The sequence below is a fragment of the Adiantum capillus-veneris genome, chromosome 23 (genome assembly GCF_014529385.1).
Source record: "Adiantum capillus-veneris isolate H3 chromosome 23, ASM1452938v2, whole genome shotgun sequence".
Taxonomy (NCBI): domain Eukaryota; kingdom Viridiplantae; phylum Streptophyta; class Polypodiopsida; order Polypodiales; family Pteridaceae; genus Adiantum; species Adiantum capillus-veneris.
The window spans coordinates 96,344,790-96,358,437 of record NC_140953.1 but is presented as its reverse complement, the minus strand read 5'-3'; the positions used below and the strand labels follow the sequence as shown (position 1 = coordinate 96,358,437).

Genomic DNA, 13,648 nt, shown 5'->3' with positions numbered 1-13,648 from the left:
GGTATGTATGTAGATGAGGCCTCTGATTACATTACGAGACTAGGGGACAGAGGAGAACAGCTAACAAGGACATAGACCCCACTTTTGTTATATGTTGATGATATTGTGCTGATTTTTGACTCCCCAGAGGAAATGGAGCTCCATTTGGATGGCTTACATGTGTTTGCGGAGGATAGTGGATTGTCTATCAACCTTGGTAAAACCAAGGTTATGGTGTTTAGCACCACAATGCAGTGGGTCAAGAGGTCGGCTCCCACATTTACCTATGGGCAAGAGATTGTGGAGTATACAGATGCATATACTTATCTGGGGGTAGTTTTCAATGGGCCAATTTTTCCGCAGAGAAGAGCAGCAGAGGCTAGATTGACCAGAGTCTATGCAGCTTGGGCAAACTTGAAAGGATGTGTTTGCAGGCTCAATTTCAGGAACTTGTCACAAAATGGTGATGTGGCATGACCACCCGCAGACAGAGCTGATGACGTGGTAGAAAACCGTATGGAAAAGCAGCCCGAATTTCATGCTGACAAATGCCACGAGACAGCAGTACGAATTTCTTGGATTTGCGCCAACTAATGACGTGGACAGACAGTACGGATTTCCTAGATTTGTGATGGCAGGTGCTGACGTGGCAGTCTGTACGGAGTTTCGTAAATTGTGCTGAGTGCTTTTTCAAGTAGATTTTTTACTAGATGTTTTTGGGACTTTTTGCTTTAAAGTTTAGAAGCTTTTGGGGCTCTGCTTTTGGGCATCCCTTGTAATAATAAATAAGTCCAAGGGGCCTCACTCTTGAGAGCATCTGGACGCAGAGTCTGAGAGCAGAGGACCCTTCGAGAGTTGTACTCTTTCAAGGATTAACATAATAAAGAAATACCGAAAGGGACACCATGTTTTGGGGCCAATACCTCTGGGCACGGAACTACGCCGAGCCATGTTGACTCAAGTTTTAAATTTGTGAATTATTTTAAGTAATTCTCTCGTGTGTCGTGCCAGGGGGTGCCCAAGTCTGTGACACAACCTCAAACCAAACTTTCGCTTTTGGATACCTCAGCTATCATGTATGGGGTGAAGATTTGGGGCCCCTCAGTTGGTTGTCACAGCAGAGCTGGCAGCACTAAGAATGGAAAGAGATGGAGATGCCCTTCGTATCTATGATTTCCCGAATGATTAGAGCCAAGGCCTCAGTACCTCATGAGATTATTAGAGCAGAGCTAGATGCCGCTCTGGTGCTGATTGAGGCAGTTACTAGATCAGTCTCTTTCATACATAGCTTGCGGGACCTTCCCAGAAACAAATATGCCCGGCTTGCTCTTGAGTCTTCCCGACAGTCATTCTTACGAGGATACACGGCTCGCTAGTATGGACAAATGACTTCTTGATTCTAGATGCAAGGTTTTAGCATAGACAGACTGCCTCCCTTCAAATACTCTTGGGAAGCTCCCTCTCTCACTATGACATGGACAGAGATTACTAGACTTATCTACCAGAACTTGATTCAGATGGACACCAGGAGGACTTGTACGAGGTAAGCGCCGCTCATTCAATACGCCTTTACACATCATTGAAATTCAAAAAAAAATCACAAAACTATCAACTAGTTCGGATCCCACCTCCACTAGAGGCACACTGATTGATTGTGCGATGGACCTAGCCAGATCCACGATCCAATAGAGGAGGGCACCCCAGTATATACGGAGGAGGAGGAGGATTATTTTGGCGCGCCATGCACGATACCCTGTTAGGTTTTTGACCATGGAGGACATCGAGGAGATCGGACACCGACCGATGCTCGATTTACTTTGAGCTAAAAGATGTCCCCTTCTTGGTAGCTTAAGTTTCTTGCATCCCTCATTATTTTATACCTTTGTATTGACTAGAGAGCCTTTAGTCTTTCCCCCACTTTCACTTTCACTACAACATTTTGTTTACGATGTTAGTCGTTCTTTTAGCACACAGACTTTGTATTAGATTCACCAATTTGTAACTTGTTGGTCTCATAGGTCATTTTGGCCTCTTGTAGAGTCTAGACATTAATATATCATTTCATTCCTCTCTCTCTCTCTCTCTCTCTCTCTCTCTCTCTCTCTCTCTCTCTCTCTCTCTCTCTCTCTCTCTCTCTCTCTCTCTCTCTCTCTCTCTCTCTCTCTCTCTCTCTCTCTCTCCACGTAAATCTTCTTTTGCATATGCACGAAAACAGAAGAAGCAAGTGCGTTTTGAAGGACAACCTGAGGCAAAGCAAAGCCGGCAGCGCGACCTGAGGCAGCTGGTGTGCACCTGCGAAGCAGCCACCTACACGAGCTCAAGGGTTGTTGAAGGTGTGCACAGCAATCAGTCTGCGCAGCAGAGGGGCTGAAGAGTGCAGAATGCGCACAGCCACAGAGTAGAACAGCGCGAAGGTGAAGGGAAGGCAAGCGAGGCCTGCACGCGAAGCAGGGAGAAGTGCAGGAAATTGATGCGCGCAACCCAAGATGCGACAGGCAGAAGCAAGCAGGGGGAAGGAGGAGTGTGAGCGGAAGAAGCAGAAGCGGGGGAAAGAGGAGCAGGCAGGGGACTACAGCTGAAGGAGCAACTCTCTCTGAGGATGGACCAACCAGATGAGTTGGATGATACAAGTAGCTTCATCACTCCACAAAAAATGCAAGCGAATTTCAAGCGGAGGAACAGAGAAAGTATACTCTCGCCAGGTTCTTTACGGGCAGGGAAAACCATCAGAGTCAAGGATGATGTATTAATGGAAAGAATTCAAGTAATGATTAAATCAGAGCTCAGCTTTATGAGAGATGATATTAGGAAAGAGATGTATGCAAATGCGGATAACTATAAGAATTATATGTATGCAGATATGAGGAAAGAATTGGATGAAGCGATGCTTGGTAAACATGATGAGATGTACGCATCCTTGAAAGGGGAGATGCAGAATTTAGTGCGGACAGAAGTGAATGTTATGGAATGTATTATGCAGAAAAAATTAGATGAGGCAATTGCAAGCTTTGATCCCTGGAAAACAAATGTGGAAAAGTGCATAAAGGAAAAGGATGCAGTGATTGAAGAGCTTAAAGGGGAGCTTGCAGCTTGCAAGATTATGCCCAAAATGGAGAGGGAAAATCAGCATTCGATGTTGAAGGAGCTTGAGGAAATTAAGGAGCAAGTGGAAACTTTGCGCAAAGGGGAAGAGCAAAATTCGAAAGCGGCCTCTTCATGGGCGGAGCGCCTTTTTAAAACACAAGAGAAGGTTGACGAAGCAGAAAAATGGATTGCGGGTGCAAAGAAAGGTAAGGCCCAAATGCCAAAAGCCGTGCAGACTTCTACCATCATCAATATGACCATTGAAGAGGAACAGAAGAGGAAGAATAGAGCCATGCATGTGCGTATTACAGGTATCAAAGACACTAGAAATGTAGAGGATGAAGTGAAGGAACTCTTGCAACGCATGGGCATCCCGGAACCTACGCATACAGGTGCTTGGAGAGTAGGAAAGAAGGGAATTGATGGAAAGGGAAATGTCAAAGAGAAAGCACTTATTTTGCGATTCCCAACTATGGAATCAAGGAAGGAATTCCTAAAGAAGAGACCAGCACTTAAGAACACAGGGATATTATGGGGGATGACCTTACTTTGGCGCAAATAACACATATGCAAGAGTTGATGCCAGAGATTAAGGCAGCAAGGGAGAAAGGAAAAATTGCATTTTATAGAGGAGGGAAAGTAGTGGTTTTGGAACAGCGCACAGCATGACGGTGCGAGACCTATGGGACCACACTCCGGATGGCGGCATGGAATTGTAATGGATCTTATAGATTGGATGTGAGTGCTTTTGAGGATAGCTTCAGAGATAGAGACATTGTTTTTCACTCAGAAACGCATTTGATGTCTGGACAGTTGATGGCACGTGTGACTCGTTATTTATGGGAAAAAGCTTGTAGACCAGATGCTAGATCCCAGCACGGGAGCCAGGGTTCAGGAGGTGTAGCTGCCTTATTCAAGGAGGAATTGCAGCCGCTATTACAGATAGTTCGGAGAGATGACCAGGCGAGATACATGTGGGTGAGACTAAGAGCTGAGACGGGCAGATTCTTATATATTGCTATATGTTACTTTCCCCCTAGTATTTCAGTCTATGCCTCACCCAGAGGACAATCTCCTTTCTCTTTACTTGATGATGACATATGGGAGTTTTCTAGAGATGGAGATATCATTCTCCTGGGAGACTTTAATGCCAAGACGGCCAACTCCCAAACGGTATTCTATGATACCTTAGAGGAGATACTCAGAGAAGTGGATATTTCGGAGATGGGGCTTGACAGACACTCAACAGATAGGGAGCATACAGAGTATGGGAGATATCTCATGGAGATGACGGCTATGCATGGTTTGGCCATACTTAATGGAATAGAGATTTTTCCTTCTTCTGGGGGATTTACATGCTTTCCGCACAGACATGGGGCTAGTACAGTGGATTATGTCATGACTTCACCGAGCTTCATTTCTAGTATTCAGGATCTTAGTGTGGGATCTAGACCTGTTGGAATAGCAGTGGACCATGCTCTTTTGACTTTTTCAATCTCCTTCCAGTACAGTGCTTCTCAGACACCACAAAGGATTGCACACACACGATATGCTTTTACACCAGAGACCGACTCGGTGTATATAGAGGAGATTTACAGACGGATGTGGGCAGCCGAGCCAGTTTATACTGTGGAGGAGATTACTACTCTATTGACTGAGATCTTGCATGGGGCAGCAACAGAGGCATACCCACATACTCGACCAGATCAAAGAAGACGTTCTGGGAGCATACCTCAAAATAGTTGGTATGATGATGAGTGCAGAGAGATGAGAGCTCAGATTCAGCGCGAGCTTGTACTTGGGGTGATCACATATAAACAGTCTCGGATTGCTCTTCGGCGTCTAGTACGACGGAAGAAGCGGGCCTTTTAGCCCAGTTGGAACGTGATTTGTATCAGCTCTTTTTGAGTCGAGATTCAGGGGAGGCCTGGCGTTTCTTCCATGAGCACTCCCCCCCTCCAGTGATTACTTCTCCCAAAATTTGGGGTCAGTATGCAGCATCATTATATACAATACCGGGGCAACCGCCTCTACCAAACCCCCCAGAGCCATGCCCAGACACCAGTACCTTCTTTACCACTGAGATGGTGAAGAAGGCCATTGACAGGATGAAGACTAGGAGAGCATATGATCATGATGGTTTGGTGGCAGAGCACTTGATACATACTAGAGATTTATTGTCAGAGGTTCTTGCGCGGTTGTTTAACCGGGTCATGTGTGAGGGACTGCCCAGGTCTTGGAGTTTATCTACTATTGTACCTCTCTTTAAAACAGGGGATCCCAAGGTACCAGGGAATTACCGTACTATTATGGTAGCGCACACATTAGCACGGTTGTACCCGTCCATCCTGGAGCAATAACTGAGTAAATGGGCAGAAAATGAGGGCATACGAGCAGTAGGACAGGCTGGATTTAGGAGGGGTTTCTCCACCTTGGACCATATTCTTACACTTGGAGCCATTATTGAGGAGGGTAGGGCACATGGGAGACGGATGTATTGTTGCTTTGTGGATTTCTGCAAAGCATTCGACACAGTACCGAGAGCCAGATTGATGCACAGGTTACAAGAGTTGAGAGTGCCCACAGAGATCATTTGGGGGACCATGGCTTTATACGGCTCAGTGATTGGCCACGTACGCACTCCTAAGGGGATTTCTGACATTGTGAATTCCACTATTGGTGTGAAGCATGGGTGTCCTCTGTCCCCTACACTATTTGGTATGTATGTAGATGAGGTTTCTGACTACATTGACAGAGAAGGCGACAGAGGTGCTCAGCTAGCAGGGACATGGATCCCTTTGTTACTATATGCTGATGATATTGTGTTGATATCAGAGTCACCAGAGGGCATGCAGAGACAGTTGGATGCATTACACAGCTTTGCGGAGGATAGTAGATTGTCTGTGAACCTTGGTACGACCAAGGTTATGGTGTTTAACACTACTCCGCAGTGGGTCAGGAGATCGGCACCTACACTTGTATATGGTCAGGACACTGTGGAATACACAGATGCATATACATATCTTGGGGTGGTATTCTCGGGACCGAGGTTTGCTATGAGGAGAGCAACAGAGACTAGACTGTCTAGAGCATATGCAGCACTGGGAGGGCTAGAGAGGATGTGTTCGCAGGTTCAGTTTCACAAACCACGAACAAAGCTATGGCTTTTTGATACTTTGGTTACTTCAGCTATGCTTTATGGGGTACAGGTGTGGGGACCATCTGTGGATCATGACAGGTGGAGGAACATGGAGAGGCCCTTGGTATCTATGATCTCTCGGATGATTAGAGCCAAGTCCTCCGTACCACATGCGATTATTCGAGCGGAGCTAGCAGCCCCTCCTATACAGATTGAGGCTATTACCAGATCCGTGTCCTTTTTGCACAGCCTATGGGATACACGTGGAGGCAGATACGCTAGATTGGCTCTGGAGTCTTCTAGACAGTTAGCGACGCAGGGAGACACATCATGTTGGTATGCGCAGATGACCTCTTGGTTTCAGCGGCATGGTTTCAGCCTAGATAGACTGCCTCCTTTTCAGTATTCCCTGGATGCACCTTCACTACCAGTCACACGGACGGAGATCACTAGACTTATTCGTCAGGATCTTATACAGTTGGACACCAGGAGGACATGGGTAGAGCCAGTGCAGGAGTTGGGCACGAAGATGGCTTTCTACAAGGAGCATCTTCTCCAACTCTCGGGAGATGGGTTTGTGATTCGCCCGAGCTACATGGACACTCATCTGTCTCATAGTTTGCGATGCGCTATAGGTCAGATCCGCACATCCTCGCACCATTTGGAGATTGAGACGGGCAGATTCAGAGGGATACCACCGGAGAGCACGATATGTAAATTATGCGATACAGAGCCAAAGACAGAGTTATATTACATATGCCACTGCACTGTGTATTATGAGATACGAGGGCGCTTCCATTGCTTATTCAGGGAGGGCTTTGGACCCCTAGATAGAGTCATGAAGTATGAGGATCAGAGATGCCTTGGCTTATATCTACTTGAGCTACAGCAGCATAGGGATAGTCTGTTGAGGAAACATGGGACACGACAATCACAGAGACCGATCACAGATTTCTTTGGATCGGGAAAGCCAGGAGAGCAACCACCAGCGCAAAGTTGTGCTCGCGTGCATACCAGAGGCACCCTCATTGACAGGGTGATTGAGCTTGGGACATCGAGGCGACCACGACCGAGACACAGGAGCACACTCCATCGACAGAGACTTCAGCAGAGGATCAGGGACATCCTAGCACGACATCCGGAGTGTCATTGAGAACTTACTCTACGCTTCATTTTCACTGTCACTACTCACTTCTCACTTTTATTCTTTGCATTCAGTACCTTTGTACTTTTGTATTCAGACATTGTACTAGTTGCACCACTTTGTATCAGCTGGTCTCATAGGTCATTTTGGCCTTTTGAAGACGTTAATATATCATATCATATCATCTCTCTCTCTCTCTCTCTCTCTCTCTCTCTCTCTCTCTCTCTCTCTCTCTCTCTCTCTCTCTCTCTCTCTCTCTCTCTCTCTCCACATCGCTTGCAATATTCTCTCTCTACATGTCGCTTGCAATTTTCTCTCTCTACATGTCGCTAGCAAATCTACTTGCCTTTGCAAACTTCCTACGCGTACGATTTCTTTTCTTTGTGTTGACTCTTTTAAATTGCCCATTTTTTAATATGGCCAAGGCACTTCTTTTAAGTGAGTATGAAACCTACAGTTTATTTTTAATTTTTTTTACTACTTACAGAGAGAGAACTACTTACGAAGAGCCAAGTTTACAAAAGAATTGACTCTCATCGTTTTCTTGCCTCTTCCATACCTCCTCTCTCCCATATGCTCCCGCTCTCGACCTCACCTACACACCCCCGAGCGCTCACGCCAACGTGAAGAGCCTCCGCGAAGGAAAAGTGCAAAAAAAGGCTTGGTTCATCATGGATTCCTTTAGCTCATATGCATAATGTGAAGACACGCCAGGTAATACTAAGATTCCATTCACGCATGCTCGATATAAATGGATTATGAGTACTTTCTAGAGCCTCAATTAGCACATATCTACTCTTGAAAATACAAATGTTCAGACGAACATTCATACGTGCTCTCTTGAGGGAGCCATCCAAGGGTTTAATGCTCGTGTTGTCGCTCTCAAAACTACAGCTCAATCGACGATCGTGCGAGTTTCTGAGAACGACACCCATCTTCAACAATTACAAATGCAAATTGCAACTTTTGGACATCCACAAGGTGACCCCATAACCACCATTCCGTACAAAACTACTATTATTTTAGGGGAAGAGAAGGAACATACGGAATTAGCTGTACATAGCTGGCGTCATCAATGGACTGCATTCTTTGATCTCCATGAAGAGTATGATGAACGCAAGATTTAGACGATTCCTCTTTATTTGACCAGCAAGATGCTTACTTGGTGGTGTGACATGACACAGAAGCCTACGATGTGAGCTGATTTTTGTGCTAAATTCAAAATGGATTTCACAAAAATAGATCCTCTGAAAGCCTATGCTAAGCTACAGAGTCTTTCAATCAAAACTCTGCCTTTTGACAAGTACACAACGGCTTTCAAAGAGGCACCCACCTTCTTTAAAGTGGACTCTACACATGTTGTGCATATGTATCTGTTGGGTCTACATGAAGATTATCGAGGATGTTGTGGCAAAGGCCAAAACATTCCATTGATAAATGGAATGAATTATGAGAAGCAAAGAAGTTTTGATCACCAATCAACCAAGGACACTTCGAGGAAGCGGCCCCGATTGCAGCAAAAGTCCAAGTCATTGTTGAGACCTTCTCCCGGAACCGTCTCGCGTGGTACCCAAGAGAAGAAGAAAGCCGATGCAGTGAAGAAGGGGGCTTGTTTTCTTTGTGGCCAGACAAGCCACCAAATTGAAGATTGACCCCAAGGAGAACACCAGAAACTGCAAGGACGCCCTTCAATTCATATTCATAAGATCTCAAGTAACTCTGATATTATTCAAGTTGAAATCCATCATTTAGTGCATAGTTCATGCACTAATTGTACATTTAGCACCAAAGTGTTTGATAAGCACGACCTTCTCCATTTTCTCGGAAAGATCAATGGTCATCATGTGACTATACTCCTTGATAATGGAAGCTCACATAATTTTGTGGATGCAACATTGCTACGAAAACTACACCTGTTGACTCAGGACAGTGACCATGAGTATCGGGTGAAGATGGCTCGTGGCGAAGATACTTACATATGGAATCAGATGGTTCCTAACTTGACGCTCAAGGTAGTCAGCCTTTTTCCAAGCAACCATATAGGTTTAGTAAAATCGGGGAGAACAAGATTCAGTGACAGTTGAAGGATTATTTCGACAGCAGTTCGTTTGACCAAGTTGACCGTGGGGAGCGCATGTGTTACTTTCTCAATAGAAGGATAGCACTATGCGCTTTTGCGTGGATTGCAAAGGATTGAATAAACTCACTGTCAAGAATAAGTATTCCCTTCCGGATGATCTAATAGATCGACTCATTGGAGCATTTTACTTTACGAAGATAGACCCACGATCAAGCTATTATCAGATATGAATCAAACTGGAAAATGTTCCTGATATGGGTTTCCATATACGCTATGGTCACTATGAATTTTTTTGGTCTTACATTATGGTTTGATCAATGTTCCTGCTACATTTCAACAGATGATGAATGATCTGTTGAGACCGTTTCTCGACAATTTCATTGTTGTATTTCTCGATGACATCTTGATGTTATCCAAACATCTTGCGCATATATGCGATTAGAATTCCCTAATGCCAAGTGGCATAGTATTTCTATGGACTTTATTGTTGGTTTAAACTTTGCTAAATAGTAGTCGTGGCAGCGATGCCATTTGGGTTGTGGTTGATAAGACTCACAAAAATGGCGAAGTTTATACCAACAAAGTCAAAAGTCATGAGTTTGGAAGTTTTATTCGTCGATTAGCTTTATAAGCTATATGGTTTCCCGAAGGATATCGTCAATGATCAGGATAGCAAGTTCACTGGGCGATTTTGACAAGATGTGTTTGCTCACCTTCAAACGAAATTGAATATGACGTCCTCTCTCACAAGCAATCTGATTGGGAAAGGTACCTTCCACAATTAGAGTTTGCCTACAATAGTAGCAAGCAGTCTGCTACTGAATTTAGCCCATTGTATGGGTTTGAGCCTAAATCCCCTATTGCTATTGGCTTAGAGAAAGTCAAAGATCGCAAGCTCGAGATTTCTTGTACAATATGCAAGAAATACTCGAATTGGCCAAGGATAGTATAAGGGCAACTCGTGATTGAGTTACTACTTATGCTAGTCAAAGGAGATCTCCGAGGAGTCTGGATGCGGGACAATGGGTCTATCTGAAGATACCCCAAGATTCCAAGACCACGCAAACCGAAAAGCATTATAAGCTTTCAACTAGATTTTGTGGTCCATTCTTGATCACAAAGAAAATTGGCCCAGTTGCCTATAAATTGGCTCTTCCTTCGGGTGTTAGTGTACATCCAATGTTTCGTGTTAACCGCCTTGAAGAAAAATTAGGTGAAGCTGACACTATTGTGCCTATCGAGGAAAATGTATGGGATGATATTCGAACTGAACATATTCCTCAAGAACCAGAGGCTATTTTAGATCACCATACTCGTCATTTGCGTAGGTCTCCTTATGATATGTATTTAATTAAATGGAAGGGTCAGTCTGAAAAGTTTGCTACTTGGGAATCAGTTAGAGCTTTGAAAGCTCAGTATCTCCTCTTCATTGATGAGTACATCAATGGTTCTTAATGTAGCAAAGCTCCAATGTCATTGGCATAGGACATCAGTTAGTTACAGTTGGTCAAGAGTTCACACTGGACGGACTCTCTCCTGGGCAATGCCACGTGGCAAGTGTTACGAATGGTGGTCTAGTGGACACCGTGGCCAGATCACCACCACCTCAGTTTGGAGATAGGCTTAGCTGGATTGGAATATCTGCTAGCCGTTGGTGACTCTTTAGGGGATACATATGTGTAGTCGGGAGGGTCTATCATCATCATCGACTGTGTATGGTCGATAGTCTTGAATCTAGCGCCTTGTGTTCAGGCACAGCATGTCTGCACCATCCTTGCACATTTGAGCCTCGACACCCCCATTGTACCCATGAGTTCTGGGTTGGAGCTAAGTGTGCTGCCATGCCAGAGTCTGTACTGGTTCCTTTGAGTTAGTCAACTCCCATGTTGTTCAGGTTCTACTGTTGAGTCGTTGTGTTTGCTCTGTTATTCATTGTCTTCAATGTTTTCATTTTGTTGGAGTGAGATTTCACGCACTTGCACTAAGGACTACTCATTGTAGAGAGCACTACATATTATCTCCACTACACTTAAGGGGGGAAGTATGTTATATCCCAATCTTAGGAGAGGGGATCTAGTCTATGACACCGTTGGATGGGTGTCCAGTGTCCAAGCGGATGTAGTGTGAACTTGGCTAGTGTGGCTGGTCACTTTTATAAAAGGAGGCCAAGGCCTCATCTGCAAACATCGACCCCCATTGACGAAGTGGTTAGCCCACGAGGCTAGGAATGCGCGAGGTCACCTCAAGGAGGTGAGGCCAGGTGGTATGGGACGCCCGGTCTTATAAGTGCACGCCTACATTCGTGGACGTTGGCCCAACAAGGGGGTGCTACCAGATGGTGGCTATGGTCGCGCAGTTGGACACGCAATCCGTGTAGCCGAGAGATCCCCTGCATGTTCGTTTCACATACCCAAGCAATCTCGCCCAATATGGAGTAGATATGGTTGGCACATCATGATGCACCACAATGATTATAGATGCAAGTACAGGACATACAGAAATAAACTTGCCGATGAATACTCCCCTTGAGAGTTAAAGGTTCAAGGCCATGAGAAAAAATTCAAAGGCCACACTCCCCTACAAATACTCACTCTGAGAATCGAGGTTCCGTGCCATAAGATTCAGGGGCCTGATACAACTCAATGATCCCCAGACCACAGTCCACGTCACTTGGAGGTTCCACCATACCACAGCGTGCATCATTTGAGACGCACTATCATCTGATCCCCTTTCTCCGGAATCCTCTGATGAACCTGTATGTGGTTCCCTTGGTTCGTCAGAACCTTCGGATGTGCTACCATCTGATTCTCCGATTCCCCTGATTCATTCTTTTCGTTGGCAGACTCTTGCCCTGTTGAGGTGGATATTATTTTCTCCGTAGGATAAGTCAATGAGCTGGCATGCGTTCCAAATCGTTCCTTAGCATGTTGCATAAGTCTTTGAATAGAATTAGACTTTTAATTTAGACAACAGTCTCGAATCCCTTATATCAAACCACAGCAAAACCGCTCAATCTGGTCTTTCGAAGTAATCTTCCAAAATGAAGACACTAGCAATTAAGTATCCCAAAACTTCTCGCAATAGTCATCCCCGATGTATCTTTCTCAATCATTTTCAAGTGATGTCAAGCCGTGATGACATCTCGTGCATATTCGTCTGATATCCAAGTTGACGTGAAAGTTGTCTTGAAATTTTAATCACGTCGCAGGTGGTTCTCTGCGTAACAACAAAGTAGACTACCATGTCTGTACAGTCCTTTCAAGTAAGATGCCGTCTTTCGTACCCTAGAGTGTTATGTGAACTGTCTTGCAAAGAAGGCGACGTCAAACTCTTGTAGAAACTCAAGGGCTCGATGGGTGTCCTCGTAGCGAAAATGTCTCAAACCTGACGGTCTGACTCCCTTCCTTGAACTCCTTGGTTTTCTTGTTCATCTGTCCAATGTCAAAAGAGGACCAGCTCTCCTCCTCTGAACTACTAGATGGCCTTCCATGCCTTCTAGACTTCATCAAAAATCTTCAAAAAATGAAATACCCTTATGGAGTTTCACACATGCACAGAAAAAGAGGTTGCTGCAAGCTAACTATTGCACTTCCAATTAAGCAACCAATGATACATTCAGATAGCTAAAAGATTTTAGGCACAAAATGTTTTAATTCTTATACTTTATCTCATTAAGATCATTCATATATACCACAAGGAAGTGTAAAAAACACCTATTGAAGAGATTTCCTGCCACAATCGTCGATCCTTCTGTGTAGTAATCTACCGTCTCAGTAACTTCGCCAAGAGTATCTCCTGTCTCCAGTACCTACATTCAGAAATAGCCATTGAAGTTCTCCCCATACATCCACAATTTGAATCTCTCAAGCATTGAAAAAAGGAGATACAGCCACTGCCCCCCACACGGCCAAAAAAGAAAAAAAAAACCTAGAAACCTTCAAGTGCTTGCTCCTATACAGTGATTTTGTCAACATTTTTCATAAATTACAGCCATCCCAGAATTCGGTACAAAGGTATAAAGGTACGTAATGTACGGTGCAGATTCAGTACGTAAGGTACATAATTCTGTAATTATAAAATTTAAGGTACAAATCAGTATGTACCATTGATCTTGAACTTCAATTATAGATAAATTCTACATGTTCACAAACATATCAATTATGTATCCATCACACACTGCATACAATGAACCTACCTCATAGGTTAGCACTAAAGAGTGAAC

At 44.4% G+C, this 13,648-nt stretch overlaps 2 protein-coding genes across 4 annotated transcripts in view; one reads left to right on the top strand and one right to left on the bottom strand.

The window, feature by feature from the left end:
• Positions 1-13,648, bottom strand: part of CPSF160 (cleavage and polyadenylation specificity factor 160) — a 67,167-nt gene that overhangs the window by 16,762 nt on the left and 36,757 nt on the right. For all 3 annotated transcript variants that reach the window (XM_086496472.1, XM_086496473.1, XM_086496474.1), the window contains one exon: positions 13,140-13,234. In XM_086496472.1, coding sequence (XP_086352598.1) covers positions 13,140-13,234 — 95 coding nt within the window. The remainder of the gene's footprint in view (positions 1-13,139; positions 13,235-13,648) is intronic.
• LOC147428209 (uncharacterized) overlaps positions 6,120-13,648 on the top strand; it is a 177,301-nt gene continuing 169,772 nt past the window's right edge. The window contains exons 1-2 of the mRNA XM_086496475.1: positions 6,120-7,171; positions 7,475-7,515. Of these exons, the coding sequence (XP_086352601.1) occupies positions 6,120-7,171; positions 7,475-7,515 (1,093 nt within the window). The remainder of the gene's footprint in view (positions 7,172-7,474; positions 7,516-13,648) is intronic.